Source organism: Linepithema humile, chromosome 3, assembly GCF_040581485.1.
Source record: "Linepithema humile isolate Giens D197 chromosome 3, Lhum_UNIL_v1.0, whole genome shotgun sequence".
Taxonomy (NCBI): Eukaryota; Metazoa; Arthropoda; class Insecta; order Hymenoptera; family Formicidae; genus Linepithema; species Linepithema humile.
In genome coordinates this window covers 31,747,182-31,768,795 of record NC_090130.1, presented here as the reverse complement: position 1 = coordinate 31,768,795, position 21,614 = coordinate 31,747,182, and the positions used below count along the sequence as shown (strand labels likewise).

The 21,614-nt window shown below is 29.4% G+C and overlaps 2 protein-coding genes across 4 annotated transcripts; both read right to left on the bottom strand.

Annotated features, from left to right (window-relative positions):
* Nucleotides 1-3,168: 3,168 nt before the first annotated feature.
* LOC105670414 (phospholipase B1, membrane-associated-like) lies at nt 3,169-12,941 on the bottom strand. Of its 3 annotated transcripts, none has more exons than XM_067352209.1 (9): nt 12,814-12,941; nt 11,403-11,736; nt 9,023-9,132; nt 8,480-8,684; nt 8,072-8,248; nt 6,330-6,489; nt 5,969-6,128; nt 5,588-5,739; nt 3,169-4,732 (listed from the first exon to the last, which is right to left on the bottom strand). In XM_067352209.1, exons 2-9 carry the CDS (start codon nt 11,505-11,507, stop codon nt 4,554-4,556), a joined length of 1,248 nt encoding a protein of 415 aa, XP_067208310.1. In that variant the 5' UTR covers nt 11,508-11,736; nt 12,814-12,941; the 3' UTR covers nt 3,169-4,553. The 3 variants fall into 3 exon arrangements, with proteins under 3 accessions (XP_067208310.1, XP_067208312.1, XP_067208311.1); XM_067352211.1 differs by having other exon boundaries at nt 4,560-4,732; nt 6,048-6,128; XM_067352210.1 differs by having other exon boundaries at nt 4,590-5,739; nt 6,048-6,128.
* On the bottom strand, nt 12,678-20,027 carry LOC105670413 (phospholipase B1, membrane-associated). Its single transcript, XM_012363933.2, has 7 exons — nt 19,672-20,027; nt 18,213-18,314; nt 17,442-17,653; nt 15,414-15,590; nt 14,698-14,996; nt 14,329-14,507; nt 12,678-14,014 (listed from the first exon to the last, which is right to left on the bottom strand). Exons 1-7 carry the CDS (start codon nt 19,805-19,807, stop codon nt 13,881-13,883), a joined length of 1,239 nt encoding a protein of 412 aa, XP_012219356.1. The 5' UTR covers nt 19,808-20,027; the 3' UTR covers nt 12,678-13,880.
* Between the last annotated feature and the right edge of the window lie 1,587 nt (nt 20,028-21,614).

Genomic DNA, 21,614 nt, shown 5'->3' with positions numbered 1-21,614 from the left:
AGTTATATGTGAATAAATTTTCAGGACATTCGATTATACTTTACGTTAAACGAAGAGTAATAATCGATTAAATACAAGCGTTGACTACATAATATGCTTTTCTTTAACATTATGACATAAAAGTCTGTCTGAAGTAATCTATTAAGAACTTTCCAGAATGGTCGATCGCATTTTAATAGCAGCATAACTGTTTTTTTTTTGTCATATCTATACATTTCACTTGCTATGATATTATATATTTCTAGAAATACTTTACACGACTTAGCTTGTTGATATGCACAATTAATTCTTTTTCTTTGCTTTATAATATAGCATTTATTGTTCAATTATTAATCTTATGTTGCATTTTTACTCGGTGGCTTAATTACTCTAAAAAATTCAATAAATTTACAAATAAGATGTAAAAGTAACATGATAAATAACGGAAATATACTGTAAATATAGTGTAAAATTTATAAAATTTACAATATTTTGTAATGTGAATTGTAAATGATGTAAATTTACAATATTTATTTAGTATAATTTATTTTGTTATTTATCATGTAACGATTACATCTTATCATGCATTATTATTACATTTATGTAAATTTATCGAATTTTTTTACAGTGTACAAGCAACGTTTTACTATTAAGCGGACTACTTTAATATTGTTAAAACAACGTTTTATGCGGAAAATATCTATTATTGATACTTGAGACGTCGGAACGTGAGATGTAGTTGACCTACAATCAAACTAGGCGTTAATCATCTTAATGAAGAAATAGATATTTATTACAGTTAGAACCGCCGCATTTCTTAGCGGCATGTAAGATTAAGGCAAAGCGAGAAAAAATTGATGACATGTACAAATGCAAATGAAGACTTACCAGAGAAAAAATCCGGCAATGCTTTCTGTGTACATCATCGGTCTCGCTTTTCTCGCTCCTCTCGCGAAGATTTCTCCCACTGATCGCTGCAGGAGCAATTCTTCCGGACAATCACGAAGATGGGGTCGAGATTATGCCCACTTATATTAACGCATTGCATGTCGCGTATGTGCAATTGTATGTACGTGCAATTTGTCACAAACACTTTTACCATATTTTTTTATATAGTTTATAGTCTTCTTCTCTACTTCCGATGATTACCATTCAATTACTCAATTCCATGCAACCATGCAATATTAATAAAAATATTTTTATTTAAAATCAAATTTACGTCTTTTACAAACGCTTTCTGAATCTATTCTGATGTTTTTTTATGTCGCTTTTTATATAGCAACACGATTAATAATTGTCATACCACAAAATAATAAGACTGTACATAGCCCATGCTTCCAATACAATTCAATACAGTCTAATAATTTTTCTCTAACTATTCGAGTAAATACAACCGTAATTGCGCTAACGACAAAGAATTAGACAAAAACGGGCAACGCATTCACTTAATTTGACACTACATTTAACTATTTACACTCAAAAAAATGATCTTGCAATAATAGCTAAAATTTTCTAGGTGTAAAAAATTAACTAAAACAGATAAATGATTAGCAACTGTTGTGATATTGCATATGTAATTACTTAATCAGTTTAGATGACAGAAACAGAATATATATCTGTATTGTTTGTGAACTTTAAAAAGAAAGTTTCTCTAAAGCGCCTATCTATATAAGATCAATCACGTGTTAGATCATGCAATGAATAACATTTAGCAATGGTACCTAAATTTTTCAGAAGCTATTGCTAGAACATTACTGCTATAAATTCTATATGTGACAAACAATGTTTTCACAGATACGAAAAATAGCGATACATTCTTGTTGCGATATCTAGAAATCTAACTACATCAGCGAAATATTTTTTTGAGTGTAATTTTAATATAAATAACCAATTATATATGTAATATTTAGAGTCAAACATTTATGTAAAAAGTTTGTTATTTTTAGTTAGTTGTAATTTAAAAATTATGATTATCATGACATTTTTGTTAAAGAAAAATTTATTCCAAATTAGATGAACAATAAATCAAAAGTTTCATAAATTTCGAATTATTTTGTATGTAATAAGAAATTAGATCAAATAAATTAAAAGTTATTTTTTTTTATAATTTGCTATTACAATAAAAATAGTTACACACACACACACACACACACACACACACACACACATTTTTTCCTTTTTTTTATCATGTTCACAGCGTGCAGTAATGATCTTGTAAATTTTTAAAAATCTGGAAAACTTGTGTAATACAAAAGATCTTACTCTATACGTTTTATTCGACGTATGGCAGTTTACGACTTATCGTTATCTTCACTTTTACTGCGTAAAAAAAGTAACTACGTTTCTGTGGTTAGTCTATGAGATAATATTATCAGTTGGAGTCAAAGCAAATGTAAGAACAATGCTTAAGAATAATGTCTTAATAAAAAAATGTAATACATATATAGCTTGTTTTTTTTATAAATTTATACGATAACAAAAAATTAATAAAATTGAGGAAGGTACGAGGAAAATATATTAAACAGCGAAATACCTGGCTCAAATAAGTGAATGACCGAGTGTTTCGTAACAAACTCGCGCAGACGATAAAATTCTCCTAATTATCGATGATAGTCTCGAATCAGGGTCAAGTTCTTCGAAGATCATGCAATATAGCCTGAGACCTTGAATGTCTTCGCTTTTTTTTAATTGTCAAGCGTTATGGATCAAGAAAAATCGCTCGATGTCTCGTATTTTTAAGGAAGAGTGACGAGCGAAAAAAAAACTATTTGATATAATTTCTTATAAGATATGTGTCAAGAAAATTCAAACTTTTTAATCGTCAGGATCGTGGATAAACAATTCACGCGATCAGAATTTAACTGAAATTTATTCCAATCAAACCAAGTCGATTAGGGTCAATTCAGATAAATTGGAAGATATGTTTAATTGGTCGGCGACGTAAACTTTGTATTATCTCAACATAAGTGAAGTCAACACTTGATGCAAAAGTTCAATGTATTCTCTGCTTATTGCTTTAAAAAATTGTCAGTTTATGCGTGAGATCAAATAGTCCGGCACATTTAGTCTTTCGATTGAAGGATCGAGTAGCTGTGAGTAAGTTTGGTAGTAAATGCGAATCGACAGAGAAACTAATTTAATGTACGGAATACATTGAAAACTATTTAGGCTTATCTTTCCTTGATATTCCTTCTTCCTTATCAGTTTTTAATATTATTATTTAGTATTATTATTTTTTAATATTATTATTAATCCTTGATATCTTCAATAAGCAAGAATAAATTAATCATCTTGTTAAATCTTATTATTAGTATTAACTCATCGATCACAAAGATGTATATACGTGTGTCATATAGCAGTGTCAAATAATGATTTTAGTTTTAGAAATAAAAAGGGTGTATTTCATGAACTTTTGACGGAATTACTTTGAAAAACAGAAAAAGTTTGCTTATTGATTTGTATTTTTAATTGTAAAGTTACTTAAAATAGATGACAAAGAATGAAGAATAATTAAATTTAAAATCTACTACTAACCTTTGCCAAATTTTTTAATATACATATATTTGTCACAGGAATGCGGATATTTAGAAAAATTTTGGGAAGTCCTCTGAGCTCGTATAAATCAGATACTTCCCAATATGACGCATCCTGGAAATCCCCATACTTTTCGCACGTTTACCGTTCACCAGACGCTTTACGAAACGTAGTCTGAACTTTAAACTTAGGTGCCATAATAGGCATTCCATTCAAAATAGCTCTGGGTCCCATGAACTTTGTACTTACCATTTAAAAAATGGGCCGTTTATAAAATTTTCCATAAAAAATCATATAAATCTTTTACTCATACTTGTAAATCTTTTTTAGAACCTTGAAGAATATTATAACAAATAAATTTTGATCTTATCATTTTTGTTCAATATATATTTATTTTCAAAAATTTGTTTTTAGTAAATATATAAATGATATATTTTTTTTAATTTTTTAGAAAGATTAATATTTTTAGTAGTGTAATAATTTTAAAAAATTCTTAATTTAAAAAATATGCAACAAGTATTTTTAATTTGTTTTTGAATAATAAAACGATTATTAATTCAAATAGATTTATTCTATATTATATATATTAATATATTATATTGTGTGTGTGTGTGTATATACATATATGTAAAATGCACTTAATTATTTTATACTTTTTTTTTGTACATTGAGACACATGAGGTAAAAATAATATCAGACCTTATGCGATTACACATTCTTCTTAAAAACATGCACAAAACTATTAAGTTCCAATTATTATATGTATAACGATACTATAATAAGAAAGGGAATGATTTATATACCGATTATTTGAACATGTATAAATAAAAATGTTTAATTACATTAAAATCGTATTATTATTAAATTTATATTGCTTATATTATTCAATTTTTTATGTTATTTGTGTAACTCTTTATTTAAAAATTTCATGAATAATCGATATCAAATGCATTGATATTTTTCTAGTAACTTATCAAGATAATTAACATCTATCTAATGGTGGCATGCTAAATTATTATCGAACGCTGTCAATCTTCGCGTTATCTAGGCACAATTTCATCTTGCCTTCCGGTCAAATGGAAAAATCGCGAATTAACATTTGTGAATATGTAGGGTGCATTCTTTGTAGGGCAGAGTACTTTCTCCAGTATTCTGGGCAATCCTCTGTCCGTTTTATTTCCTACCGGCTCTAACATATTATTCCACAGAAGATTGGCGCCTAAAAATAAAAAAAAATGAGCATGATTAAATATTACACACAACATTTATATTATACAAATTTTACTATTTTCGTGTAAGAATGGCATGAATATCGGTAACGGTAGCTGGTGACGTTCTCTTTCACCATGACTCTTGTTGACACCATCTAAGAAACGCTTAATTATTTCTCTTAACGGTTTACATAATGAACGCACGCTCACATTGACAACAAGACAGCTGCAAAGAATTGATGATGATTATTACCTATCGAGATACTACTTAACCGATTCTTTCAATTTTAATCATGTACATCGGGGATAGAATAGTTTAAGAATAATTAATTCTGATGAATGCATTATGTTATTAATATTAATAGCTTAATAGCTTTATCTAATTTGTAAGAAATAGAAAAAATTTTAATTTTTCAAAATAAAATTAAAAATTAAATGCACATTGTACTGTTAGCAATAATATAATGTTTTAATAATAAATTATATAAGTTATAATTCATGAAATAATAATAATAATAATAATTTATCTTCATAAGTTAAATGTAATTTATGTAAAAAATTTTTCTAAACTTCTTTTTGTCATGCTTGACATGTATAGTAACATTAATTCATAAGTCTGCAGCCTAGTAGAATGCAGCCTTTTTAACTCTTAGACGTTTCTTCTGATGTGTCAACAGGCGTTACTCAATCGCTAACAGTGAATATTGATTGATAATTAATATTATAACAATTAACATAGAATTGTAACATTTTCAATACTATATTAAATTTGAAATAGCTTGATATAAAGCTATTATTTTGCTCGAATAAAAAATATTTATTAAACAGCTAGCACGATAAACATTAACATATGTATCTCTTACCGACTGCATGTCCTTTCTGACTGAAGTGGAAACAGTCGTATGTGACCAGACTGGAATCGATCGGTGGCGCGCGAATAGGATCTGCATTAGGTGCGTTGAATAATTTAATGAATGGCTGTAACACCACTGTGAAGTCTGGAGAATTGTCATATCTAAAAAGAAAAACAACAATATGTATAATGATTGCTAATTTTTTATATGCCATATCAAGTCCCAAGTTCCCAAGTAGAAATTAAACATAAAATATGATCAAAAACTTGGAAGATCGAATAAGAAAAGACTAATATATAAATAGATATAATAAAACAAAAAAAAGATAGCGATTAATGTTGTTAGATAAGTAGAATACATTTTATTTTTCATTGAACATTGAGTATGTACCGTCCTGAATATATCAAAGTTTCGGCAGCTTGCTGATACAGCTGTGACATTTTTGACGCCGTGATTTCCGGTCGATTACCTTTGTGCAAGCAGGCACAATAAAGGGGATGTAATATATTACACATGACGCTCCGCGTTACTCTAACTGACACCGTGACATCTGCGAAAGAAAGAAAATAATAAACATGAATACATAGGCAAATCCAGTGACAAGCTAAAAGAAGAATATGTAACTGCAACAAATATATGCTGTATTATAGCATGCTAGAGAAAAATAATAATCTAGAAAGAATATTGAGATATACCAATATGCATCGTATTGCTTACGCGTTTGTATAAAAATAAATTAAATCTTAATTACCTATAGCTGGAACTAGATTGACCAGAGTGCGAGGGAGTGCAACCTTTAAAAAATCGAGTGCTCTTCGCAAATGCAAAGCATAACGCATTGGCGAGAATTGTTGAGGATCGTAACATTGTGCCGAGCAAATATCATTAGCTCCAAATAGAATCGTAATAAGCTAAAAAATGGATAGAAATGATTGTTTGAATTGTACACTGAGAAAAAAATATACTAAAAAAAAAAGAAAATTTCCTTAATTTTAGTAAATCGTTAGTTTGCATACAACTGTGAACGCATTTTTTTTTAAATAAGAAATTACATGTATTTATTTGAAGAACATAATTCCATTATAAAGAAAATTATTTATTAATTATAACAAGTATTTTGTATAATACAATCAATGATTATAGAAATATAATTTTTATTTTTTACTAATTAGTAATTTTCCAATCATATTTATTTATTTCAAGAAAATGCTTTTTTTATTAAGTAAAAAATCATTAATTGTAAGAATTATTTTGTACATTATAGTCAATATTTATTGAAATATAAATCTTATTTTTTATAAATTAGTGATTTCATAATAATATTGATTTAATTTAAGAAAATGATTTTTCTATTAAATAAATTATTCTTAATTTGTAAAAATAATTTTTTACAATATAGTTATTATGTACTAAATTATAGCTTTTATTTTTTACTACTTACTGATTTTGAACATAAAAATGAGAAAATGTTAACTTGAATTTTGAATATTTTTCTTACATACAAACAACAAGTTTGACAATTTAAAAAATTTAGAATAAATTTGTTTCATTATTTAGTACGGTCCATATTAAGTACGGTCTCAAAACGTATTGTACAGTTATTTCATTAGTTGGGTGGAGTCTTGAGAATGCCCACGACGAAATTTAAGATCTTGAATATACAATTGAACTATGAATATATATACCCATAGAAATACAAGGTATCAATAGCGTTCAACAGAAAAAGTAGTTCTATCTCTTAATAATTATTGCTTTTGACTTATTTGATTTGATATTGCTTTGATTGATTTATTTTCCTAAATCTATCAAAGATTTACAAGACTATTTCAATCACAAGTAATAATGACTAATCGCTTATTGAGCTTTTTCTACTGAATGCAGTTATTAAAATTCTTGCGAAACAACATACAGAAAAACATTTAAACGAAAGAAAAACAACTAGTAAAAAATGCGTTTTAAAAATTTAAAAACTTATTTGTTCCAAATAAAATATTCTTTCTCTTGTTATTGAATATATTAATTTTATTCCAGCACATGTTTCCTCAAATGTAATAAATTGTACTGAGAAAATATTTTTTTTTTATAAGTGCACTATTCATTATTTTTAAAAGTTTGGAAACATGAATTTAAACAAATATTTATTAAAACACTATTTTTAAAATTAAAAAATTCGGATTCAGTATTTTAAAAATTTATTTACTACATTTCAACAACTATTGCACTGTAATATACTAAACCTGAATTTGATTTAAGTAAATTTTTCAACAAGAAATTATTTTCTAATTTTAATGCATTATTTACTATAGTCTAATTGAGAAGTTTTATATTATAAACATTATTTATTTAAATTAAGTACATTTAATTTTAGTAAATATATTTACTAAAATTAAGAAAATTTTTTTTTCAGTGTATGGGAATTTTCACACGACATTATTTCTTTTTGTCGATAAATTTTGATCGCTTTTTGTTGCCATAAAAATTACAGATTATTACCTTCCAGTGTTTCTTTATATTTATCTTTGGATCATCCTTGATCCTTTGCACTAAGATTCTCGCTTGGTGTAATGCGTCCTCCGTAGCAGCGACCGGGAATGCAATATTTAGCCTCGCCAATGTGGAAATAAACTCGCCCGTTCCGGTAGAATATCCAGTTAACCTCGGATTAAATACCTGTTACCGTGATAGTGAAGAGTATTAAGGTTTAAGCAGAAGACTTATGGTTTTTTATTATACGTATAAATGATACTTTCTTACTACTATGTATATTGTACACGAGATGTTGTGCTAAAACATGAAATATTGAATATTCATTCGTGCATTATTTTATTATTTAACCATGTGACGAAGGACAAATGTAATGTAGATGAAAATACCTTGAGACATTTCTGACATTTCATGTACCTTTAATATGTTAGGAAGCGTGAAGAACTGCCTCCAACTGCCTTGGCCCCCGACGCACCAGCTGACCCCGCGTGCCTCGATGAAAGTTCCTACGGCGTACTCCTCCATTGCACCGCTTCCGGCAACTAAGGAATCACCGAGGCCAGCCACCACATCGATGTCGCCTGGTCTCAAACGATGAACGTTATTTGGTATTGACAAGGATCTGCGGTAAACAAGAGAGAAATGTGATTTTTTTAATTTTACCCATATATTTGCAGTTTATCAAATTTTTTCCAAATCGTTTGATATGTAAATCTAAAATTTATTGTCAACATTAAGGAAGACTTGGGTGACTACATTTGACACTAAATTTGCGTTCAAATTACATGCATGTATTAGTATGGAAATCATCGGAATCATAATCACTGATTAAGTAAGGAGAGGAGAAAGAATATGGATATAGAATTATTATTAATTTTTAAACACTTTAGAAATTATACATGTATATAATTATATATAAAATGTGTGGAACACACACACACACACACACACACGCCATACCTGCCGAAATTCACGTTGCAAGGAAACGAAATGTTTTCGGGGATTATTGGTTGCCTTCGTACGTTACTGTATAGCACAGGATACGAAACTCCATCTTCATCAATTTTATTCTGAAAATTATGCCATTTGATTGAATTACACGCTTGACTCCATCTTCTTTGCGCACGTACAAGAATGTATATCAAAAACTTATTATTTTTAATGTTGCTAATATTTTTAATGAATATAATATATATATATAAAATATGAATTTTATATAATATCTAAAATGCGGAAGTATTTTAAAACAGAACGTAAGAATTAACATTATTTCGTGGTTAATCATACTTTCTTTAAATCTGTACGGCGAAGCGGTCATATTACGGGCAAATGAGTTTCTCCTTTGATGGAATATGATACGCTTTGATGCCACTCTTCATCCGACCACAATACCTCTAATTACGCAAGATTCGTATCTTTATTAAAGTGGCATACATCATCAGATATTTACTTACATAATCTAAGTTTATGCAACTCGCAAAATACAATTTATAGTTGGACTGCCGTCAAGATAAGTTTTATTCATACAATAATATATATAAGTTTTCTTTTACTAATTTTACTACTGTTATTAAGTAGGAAATTATCTCGACATTTAAAAATACTGTGATGAAAGTAGAGTATGTAATGTTCAACAGTATTTTAGAAATATTTTTTAACATCTGTTGCACCTATTCCAATAATTACTCTGAAAATTTGCTTCCAAAATTTTTATATAATCAATTTTATGTAAATGATTCTCTATATACTTATAATACTGTGGATAATTATTGTTAAATATATATTTATATTGTTGTAGATATTATTCAGTATTATTTTTTATTTAATTTAGCTTTCTTTGCTCTCTGTAAATGCAAAATGATCTTTTTTACGATTGATTGTGCAAATATATCTTCGAAACAGAATGAGACTTTTCACCTGTGACTTTTTCTGACAGGGCATTTAAGGCGGTGTCGATTAGAGCGCGCTTAGCATTCGACACACGTCACATTCTTGCTTTCTTCGATTTGCATTCCACCGTGTCGCGGCGCAACTCAAATACTGTGACGCATAAAAATAATTTGTCGGTCATATCTTCGCAAGCAAGAATTATAACACATGCAGAGCTATTTTACTATGGAGTCTTACTATTAGAACTATACAGCTGAAGACATTATGATCTCTAATCTTGTCTTGCTTTTGGACAATGCCAATTTTTTTATTATTTACATATATGATATTTTATATTTTAATAAAATATCATACCTTTTCAATCCACTCTTAAAAAAAGTTTTTTAAAATAATTGATTGAGTATTTAAAAAGAAAACTATTTTTTAGTATTAAAAGTTAAATTTAATCTTTTATATCATGAATACGGAATATCTTTGTTGATTTTTTTTCAATAGAATAACGTGGCATTTAAAGGAGTGTAAGAATTTTTATATAAAGTTCAAAAAAGATGTTAATAAAATAAGCAAATCACAGAATAATTTAGATATGTTGAAACAGCCCCGTGTGAACATAAACCGCATAACATGAGGTCTTCCTACGGGCCGACAAGGCCGACTAAAAGAAAGGTTCCGGCCTTTCTCCAATTGCTTGGAATGCAAAACACTTTTCTTTTCGAATTGCGTCAGTATCTTCCGGTTCCACGTCCTAATATCAATATTTCTATTATATAAGTCTTAATGGATTTTATTGCAATTTTTGATAATAATACTAAAAGTTTTTTATACTGGCAATTAGACCATAATGTTACACTACGAAACAAATAAAATAATTTTCTTATTATTTTTATATAAATTTTTATGAAATCAATATTATTATTTAACAACAACAACACTATGTTCAAATTTTACTGACATCTACAAATATTTCTGCAAATGCGTGGAAAAATTACAGACCATTCACCTAAAACACAAAACTTGACTTTGACTCGCAAATCACGCGCAATTTTTAGTAGACAAGATAATCTCTTGCATGCTAAAACATTTTCGGCAATCTTCACAATAATCTTCTACGAATTTACTAACAATAATATCACTTCCACTGATTTCACACGGGGAAATTAATATTAATAGTATTAAATTTCCCACTTTTATCGCTACATGAATGCTACATGAATTCTAATAAGTGTCTTGCAATTTATATAAAAATTGATTTTAATATCTTTTAAATTTTATTTAAAGCCTCAAGCTAAGTCTTAGTGTAATTCAAAATGACAAAAAGATGCGTTTGTATTGTGATTAAAAGAAAAATAGTTTGTTATTAAAATTTAGTTATCTTTAGTTTTAGTTTAATTAGAATCTAATCGAATTGGAATCTTAATTTCATAATATTTTTTTAATATTAAAAACTTACCTTCCCCACTTGAAGTATGCTTCGCAAGAATTCCATGAAGGGCACACATCCGCCCGGATGGAAGCCAGCGATGGCGAGAAACAAATAAATCACCTGGACTCTCATGACTCTCGCGAGCTATCAGCAAACGTTTCAAGAGCTAGTAACCGAAGAAAGTCTCTTTTCAATTTTCTTCGGACTTTCCTGTGCTTGAACTGCTATTCATTTCATGCTGAAAGATCTTGTTCGGTCCTCGACTTGGTCAGACGAGACTTCCGGTCCTCATCGACGTGCTTCCTACAACGCGAGCATCCTCGGCAGATCTTCCGCGTCTTCGACTGGAGAGAACTGCAAACTTTGGCGTACAAGTACAAAAGTCGTTATTGCGCTGGTATATAACGAGAGGATTGTTTCAATAATACCATGATTTTCAGATTATCGTTTACTTAACAACAAACACCTGTCGCGACATAGAGATTTGTTTAGTTAATCTCACTGATACTGGATAATATTCTGATCTTTACTAAAAAGTATAGTTATCGTTCGTAAATTCAGAGATACAGTTAAATCCGCGTGAGATGAGAAAAGAAATTATTTCCTTATCAGCGATATTAAAGCAGCCATGATTAGCCTTTTTTAGCCTCATTAGCCTCATTAGCCTCGATATTTATGAGTTAGAGAAAGTGAGCGTCTTCCGGGAGGCCTAGCCTATGATATAGCCTTGCTATATCAGATCTTTTCTGCCTTTCGATTAAAAAAACATTAAGCCTACGTTTTATTTCAAATTATGTTTTACCTTAGATTACGTCTGCGATAATGATATAATGTGATAACGACTCTTTCTGTAAGAAAACACTCAGAATTTTTCAGAAATGCAAACGACTGACCAATGACGAACAATGTTCTCGCATAATTTGACCAGAAACACAAAAAGAAAAAAAAAAGCTAAAGAGTCAACAAAGGTTTCGAAAGTGTCGCTTTACGGAATCCCCTATAAGAGACGAAAGACGCGCTTTCGCTAGTGTCTAAGTTCGCGCCTTAGCACCGCTGGGCATTTTCATAAATCATCTTTTATATCTTTAGAAAATACAATTTGTCATCTGTTACACGAAAAAGTAAGAAACAACGTTGACAGAACATCGAAGGCACGAATACATGATTATTAGGGGGAACTTTTCACTGTCAGTAAAAACAATCACGTGCACTGTAGATCTAAAAATATATTTTTGATAAAAAATAATAGGTCAACAGAATAGGTGAATAATAATGGGTTGATTTCTAATAAGTCAAACATGATTAAAAGTATATTAGCATTAATTAAGTATTCTTTCAGCAAATCTTATATTTCATGTACATTTAATTTATGAAAATTTTTTGGCTACATATTATAATTTTTACGGCTGGTATAGAATATATAGGTGCATATATGTACCTTGCCATCTGACGATTTGCTATTCCGCGTCATTACAATATTTAAACATATTTAAACGTTACATATAACTCATCGTTGACAACTTGGAAATTTCCATTATAAGAAAATTTTTTCCAACTGCTCTCCACGTGTAAATTTTGCATTTAAAATTGGTCCGGTTAAATTATGAAATTTTCCAAGATGTCCTCGATTGAAAAACTGACACTTCTTTTTACGTAAAAGTCTTTACGCAACTTTTCGCACGCAGATATAATCGTGAGACAGACACTGAAATAATGATCTTGGCACCGAATTATTGCACTAAATGATCGCAAAACGATAATTCAAGGAACTTTTCGCGATTCGCTTGTGGGAAGGAACGATTCTCTTCACCAGTACTACCGGATGACACCACTAAACATGAATAAAACGGGTCGAAGAAAGACGCGTTCGTCGTGCGCCCATCGATGTGACCCCCACTTACGATGAACATATTCACGGTTCCCCTGCATTCTTTCGTATTCCTATGCGATGGTAGACAAAGTACGTGAGTAAGAGTGACGAGACCTACAGCCGAGATTACGACAAACCGCTTACTACATTTCTTATACTAACATCCGTTTATTCCGTTTATATAATACTTTTTCTTTCGTTAAGAGCAATTTTTCAAAAATTGCATTAAAGGTCACTCGCACATTTTGCAGTTTGAATGTATAATTCTAAATATTAAATATATTAATATGTTATTCTAAATATTAAATATATCTACATTAACATTAATCTAGAAAATCATAGACAATAAGATTACGCTTATAACCCCCATTTATAACCCGTTATAGATTTTATGGAATAATAATAATTAAAATAATTTTTTATTATATTTTGATTTCGAACTCTATAAAGAGCTAATAAACACATTATGGCACTTTAAGTAATCATGGCACTGCGTTTCCGTTGAAAAATTCTTACATTAATTATGGCTTAATAACGGAATAACGGAATATATCCGTATAATCTGGAACAATATTATTTCCTTTATTAAGTACCGATATTTCTCACGAGAGCAACTAGTTTTGCTAAAGATTCTATTATTTTGAATTTAAGATTGTAGTCAGATAGGGTCTCTCCGACGTCGGACAGTGAAATGATTCGAACAAATTGGACCATTTCGTCTTTTTAGAACCCACTGGCTCCAACAAATTGTTCCATATTCCGTTTGCATCTGTAAAAGTACAAGAAAGATACATCTTTGACAAGTACACATCTTTAACAAATACATTTCAAACTGAATTAAAATTTTGTTCTGAACAAAACATATTTAAAGATTTGGCAAGATAAAAATTTGCGCGGATCAGATATAATACAGACACAAGTTACTGTTTCTTTATATTAATTGCAATGCGAGACATTTTTATGATAACTAGAAACGCTACGATTAAATAATAAAATAAATAAAATAACATAATTTTTAATTTTGATAAATTAGCTATTTATGCAGTACATACACTTTCTAACTAAAGGAAAGTTAAAACTTACATAGAGCGTTGGCCTTTTGACTAACGTGGAAACAATCACTACTTAGATATGTCATATCACTATATCCATCTGAAGCAAGTGGTATGAATGCTTCCAACAGGATAGGTTGGGCTACAACTGCAAAATCGTCTCTCTGGAATTCTGGGAGAGCAGCAATTTCTATGTCTATCTGTTGCCATCTAAAAATATATTTTCAAATTTTTAATTAATCTGCATTTTATTCTCAATAATATTAATTTCAATATTATTATTAAAATATTTTGTAATGCGTTACTGGCGTTACATTTAAGCGCAAATTAAATTACATGATCACACATAATTATTATAATATTTGATAAAAAATAATAAAGTCATGATTCTATTGCTTACCGTGTCATAATTTCATAATATAACGGTATAGATTTTTGAAATGCAAGACCAAACAGACAAGAGCATTCCAAATCCGTTGTGAGGAAACATGAGAGCGATCTTCTGTCCTTAGCAGCCTTGAGCAGAGCTTTCAAATGTGGTGGTGGAATCAACGCCACGAAAGTTCGCGGCAAATTATCTCTCAGTGTCCGCAACACCTGCAGTAAATCAGCTTTGTGCTTTTCAAGAACTGACCAAGGTGACGGAACCCAACATAGTTCAGTACAAAAGTCATTACTTCCGATCATCAGTGAAATGAACTGTAAATCAGATTTATTATTATCAATATATAATATAATACCATTTGATATCAAGAACACCATATAATAGTTAATAATCAAAAGTAACAAAATCTGGGACAGATTAGATAAAGCTAGGATTTGTTGTGAATACACAGAATGTATTAACAAAGAATATTCGTAAAAAATTAAGAGTTTATGACACAATAAATTTTTACGCAACGATAAAACAGTAAATTTTAAATTAATTTTTAATTAAATTAAGTAAATCAATAAATTTTTACGCAGGCTTATATTTTCTTATATTTTCTAAATGGAGTGGCCCGTTGTTAATTTAATTACGATATAAAACACATCTCAACCAAATAAATTAAAATAACATAAACATTGCACGCTCTCGTTGTTCAAATTTGTAACAGATTATTGAGCATAACAAACCTTCCAATGTTTCTGCAGATCTATCCTCCGATCTCTTTTAATTCTTTTGACGAGTATTTCCGCCATGTAAGGCATATCCTGGGACCAAGCACCGGATTCAGCGACGTTCAACTGCGATGCTTCGTGAGACGCCAAAGAATCTCCCAAAGCATATCCTATCAAATTGGGGTTGAATTCCTAATATAAAGGAAAATTCAATATATTAAAATTCGATATATGTTTTAAAGATAAAAAAATTCGACACACACTTTGTGCACAATTACTACCGAATTACACTTTAACTCACAAGCCGTAATATATAATATAAATTTTTTATATTACATACAGGAGTGCACCTCGATTTACGAATTAATTCGTAATTAATTAATTAATTTTCAACTACTAATGGTAAAGCGAGAGTTAGTAAGGTATTATTATGAAAAACAACATAGAGATAGAAATCAGCCACTGTTATCACCGGTGTCACAGGTACCCATTCTCAGAAACTGAGATACTTAAACGACATTAGATATATACATCATGGATATAGTTTTAAGATTGAAATATTTACATATTTTGAAAATTTTTAGCTTCAAAATAAAATAATTGTACATCCAGGGTTTCATAAAGCGGGATATTGTAAAATGATGAGGTACTTAATACCTTTGCTTTAGTACTTTTACTGGGGATAAAACCGGTTCAATTATAATTTTTCAAATTTATGCGTACGGGAAAGTAGAAAAAAATTTTTTACATTAATCCTAAATTTTTTAAAAATAATAATAATAATAATTTAAAAATAATGTAACAAATAAAAATAAATTTAAAAAAAAAATTTTTTTAATAAGAGAATTATTTATTAATATTAAAGAAATAAAGGATGTAAAAGCGTTAACTGTCTTATATTAAGTACATCCTGAAGACTAACTGTTAATCGTCAGATGCCGAACTTTTAAATATAAAAAATATGTTTGTCTTTTTTTTTCTTCTTACATAATCATTATATAATACGTTAATACGACACTACAATTGGAGAAAGAATGTACTGAAAAAGACGTGAATAACGTTATGCAATGTAAAATCAATTCATGAATACATGTAACGAAGATATTAATACGATCAGAATCGTCATGATATCACGAATCGATAATTGCGTTGCCTATTAATCAACGGTTCAAAACTTAAGAGGCAGTAACTTATGGTGTACACTCCATAAATCTTCAAAATACAAAGTGAGAAACGGATCGAGAATCCACAAAAAGGTCAATTCCATCTGTTAGGTAGAAATGTAATGTTAATGTCATGCTAGTAACAATAATGTTGCAACAATCCATTCGGTACTCCATTAAATCATGAGATGCAGAAAACATTTCTTGTCACCATTTTATCAGTATTAAGATTTATAATTTTTTTTAAATATATTTAATAATTTTAGTATTTAAAACAAAGTAAAGTAATATGGAACTTTTACACAAAAAATTAAGAACTGAGTGGAATACACATGCATACAAAAGCTTGGGAAAAAATTGCCATCGAAATAAATGTCTATTTATTTTTTGTGTAAAAGAATTGTATTTATATATTTTACTACAAAGTACCAAAATATTACTAAATATTAAAAAGACATTATAAATCCCGGTATATGTAAAACGGCAACAATCAAAAATTTTTCCTGCTGTACGTAATCCAACGTAATGTGTTGAATCTTATGATTTAATGCAACAACGAATGTATTATTGATTACAACATTATTGATATTAGCATAAGATTAACATCATATTTCTGTCCAACAGATGGAACTGATCTTCTTATGGATTATTATGACAATAAAATGCAAAACAAAATATCCAAATATAAATTATAATATTTCTATAATTTTGATTGTATTCAATTGTAATACAATTCAGAATTATATAGAAATATTAGAATTTATATTTAAATATTTTATTTGGGAATTTATTATCACACATAATATCATCAGTGGGTTAAATTTTTATTTTTTTTGTAAATATATACATGTATATCGATTGCTAAATGACAAATACTTGCCTTGATTATATTAGGAAGAGTTAGATATTGCCTCCATGTGCCTTGACCTCCTCCTGTCGCAGAAACTCCTCTATTTTCTATTAAAATTTGTAATACATTGCTTGCGAAAACTCCGGCTCCAGCTGTAAGCGAGTCGCCCATCGCGGCAATGACATCAATGTCACCCGGTCTTAATTTATGCACTGAATTCGGCACCTCGGGCGATCGACTACCTGAAATTTATTATTTATATAAATCATGTAACACTAAATAAAGAAATGATGTCCTACTTTTATTTTATATTTTTTACAATAATTTATTTCATCAACTTTGGTCAAACTATTGAGTTGACTTTTCTGCAACAGAAATATTGTCATATTTGTCAAATAACTTCTAATTGAGACAAAACCACATTTTTCAGTTTATTTAAGAAGATTTTTTGTAGTAAAATTTTAATTCATTAGGGTTCTAAGATTTAATTATAAAAATACAATATTGAAAATTACAAAATTTCAATAATAATATTTGCTAAATTCTGCTATTAATATAATAAATATAATGCATTAAAAATGAAATGTCATGTCATCACCTGTCACTATTTTTACAAGCAGTTTTAACAATTTGAAAATAGAAATCATGAAATGTGAAGTTTTTTATAAAAGTATTATTTTTGTGATAAAAATAAATACATACATTTGCGCTAATCATAAGAATAACGATGAGACAATTTCGAATAATTATTGATAAGAAAATAATTGTGAATAATATATGAATAACTATGAAATATTTCACCTGTAACATTGCAAGGAAACGGAATATGGTCGGGAACGGTTTTTTGTATTTTGTTTGCTTCTTTTGCGATTTGCAGGAATCTTTCCTCTGTTCCTGTTTTACCTGTAAAATTAACAAATTACATATAATAATTGCACAAGCGGTGCGATAAGTAAAAAGAAAGTATTCATTTATGTTCAATGTAGCACGTATACAAATAAATTAAAAAGTAAAAAATACTTGATAAACAAAAGCACTTAATAAATGAAAATAATACTTTACTAAATAACGATATAGTCTGGAATAATGCGCACGTAATCCGGTATGTACATCAAATTATACCGGTTACAACAATGAATTATGCAAAAGAGCAGTCTAACGAAGTAGGAAGAAGCTTTGCGAAAACGCGAGTTACATTCGTTTGTCGTGTTTGCCGGAGAGAAACCGCTTCCTTTAAACTGACAATGAGTTGGAAGTCTTTTTTTTTTTGTTTTTTTATCCAAGCTAAATTGGCGAGATCAGTGAAAAAGTATTAATAAACAGATGCAAAATAACTTTGTAAAAAATTGCAAATAGCTGAGAGCAAATAGCTAATAGTTTAATCAAGAACATATAGCACATGTATCTCTGTCACAGAATAATTATCCAAAATTTGCATTGCAAACTATAACCAATGTTTTTCTAGACATATCGTACTATTATTTTGTGATTATGGTCTCCTTTGATTTAAAATATATCTTACACTTATATCTTTATTTAAAAATAGAACCCTTGCTTATAAATATGATACTTAAAATATTCTATTCACGTTTGTGCAAATGAAGATAATTCTCGCATTCTATCTTGACTTATCGTGTGTAGCAAATAACATATTGTACAATATAAATTTTTAGATAGTTCACGATTGTTTAGTGTAACGTAGTAACGCATGATGATTTTCAATAGATATACAGCTGTGAAAGATAAAAATATGATAAAAAACCGTAGCGATTATCTAGATATAATAACAGCCGACATAAGAAAGAATAAAAAACACTAAAAATAAGACACAAATAATAAGAATTTGTCATATAAGATGTATCATATGTATGTATTTCTTCTATATTTGTGTTATATCCGTTGTGCTTTTTATTTTTCAGGACGTAATTGATTCGAACGTACACAAATATTCGAACACACGTTTTTTCACAAAACTCCAAATGTTTCTGATTTTCAAAATTTGTAATAAATTTGGAAATTTCTCATTGTCTTAAGAAACTCATAGGGTCTAAAATTTTTCGTGCCTGAAAATTATGCTGACAATAAGATGCAGAATGAGTGTGCACTCTTGACTTTACATTTCAAAAGAAGAATTAAAAAAATATACAACTGTGCCTGTGAATAGTAATTGGCTGGCACTTCCACTCTTCAACTTCAAAGAAAATGCAAAAAGATGAGTTTGGTTTTTGTATTACTCTTATATCTCTCTTATCATACATACCAAAAGCGTTAAAACTCCAATTCCGAAAGGCGCGAAGGAATCTGATGTTAAATGGCGTATCAAGGGCGGTTTTCTGACCCCACGCTCCCACGCACAGATGTAGCAAAATGTAGCAGAACTTCCACCTCTTCCACATTGTTCTTTGCAGAGGGAAATCAACGACGAACTGGGATTCGGAGAGCCGTTTAGCGACGAGGATATCACGTTTACCCGAGCTGTGTAACTTGGCGTTGTGCAGCGCAGATGTGTTGCACCGTCCGAGATCGAAAAGTCCAATGATACGTTGCAAAGCTCGATCCACGAAGAAGACTCGGCTACAGTACCAGCGACCTTGATCATGCAAGGTCGCCCTGTTCTGCTCTACCCTGACCACGCAGAACAATGAACCATGACAATCATTTCAAGATAGTAAAAATCAACAACGAAGGCAAACTTGTTGCTCATTACTGTTTAGGAATAACTTGCAAGGCAAGGCTCGACTAACTTGAGAATATCGTGATGTAACTACACAATTTATAGTGTTGATATAAAAATAACGAATATACATAGAAAGTGTGGTCACACACTATTTCTTTTGCTATCCGAAATAATTCGGAGAGAGTAAAATTAATGCTCAATAATTAGATCATTTGTTTAATAAATTGTCTAAATTTCATTAAAAAATTATTTTATTAAAATACTTAATCCTATCAAGGGAAGCAAGTTTTATTTATAGAATTTTTATTGTATTTTTTTTTGTTTGTTCACAAATAAATAAAACGTAACAATAAACTATAAAATAAAAATGAAAATGATACAGTACAGATCCTGACCGAAGGTCTTTTTTTTATACGAAGATATCAAGATACTACATACGTAAAATCATCTATATAAAAAGTAACTTCAATTTTTTACATTTAATGATACACGTGTGTAGAAATATTGATACTTTAACCATTGATGTAATATCGAATAAATAATTTATTATATATGTACACACATACGTTTACGACAATAAAAAAATTGATTAATTTTATTCTGTGCTAGCACAAAGATGATATAAGTTTTAGCATAGCTTCGAAAAAAATTATCTTAAAATATTACTTTATTAACTCGGTTGTGAAAAAATAAAAAATAAATCTGTAACTTACAACAATTTGCAAGGAAACTTTTATGCATCAAGACTCGAAAAAATTTGATTTACGTTTCGCACGTCTCTCTTTTGATTATCTGGCGATAATCAAATCGCATACGTGACATCACGACCGTAAAAAACGCAGTGATAAAAATTGCTTATTTTCGTGTATGAAGAAATCGCGTTCTTTTGTCTTCGTTCGAATGCATCATGACGCATTTTTATACGCATGTGTGCGTTGCATCAATAAAGCGCACTGAGTAAAGCATAGGACTTACTTCCCAATAAACATTAGGACATTCTATGTACGTCCTATGTATATACATATATGGATATTGTATATTCTATGTATATACAGAGAATGTGAAAAGTATATACAGCGCATATCTTATGTATGTGAAATAATTACCACATGTATGTACATAGGATGTCCATAGTACATACATACGTATATTCCAAAGATATGCAGTGTACATTCGTGGTATATACATGGAATATATTGCAAGAATGTGCAATACACATTTGTGGCATGCACATGAGGTATATTCTATGTATGTACATAGTATATACAGTACATTTTTTTCACATTATGGATATTCCATATATATACATAGGGTATCGAATGTTTACTGGGTTTTTTTTTCGTTCGTACACAAACAGCATTTTGAAAATGAAACTGATTCCAAATGCGTATACTAGATGACTCATAAAAATATAATAGTTTCTGCTTCAGCAGAACTTTAAAGAAATAAATGTAAAAGTAAAAACACTTAAATATTAGAAGATTTTATCTTTGATATTCTCAATCAGAAATAAGTAAAATAACCTT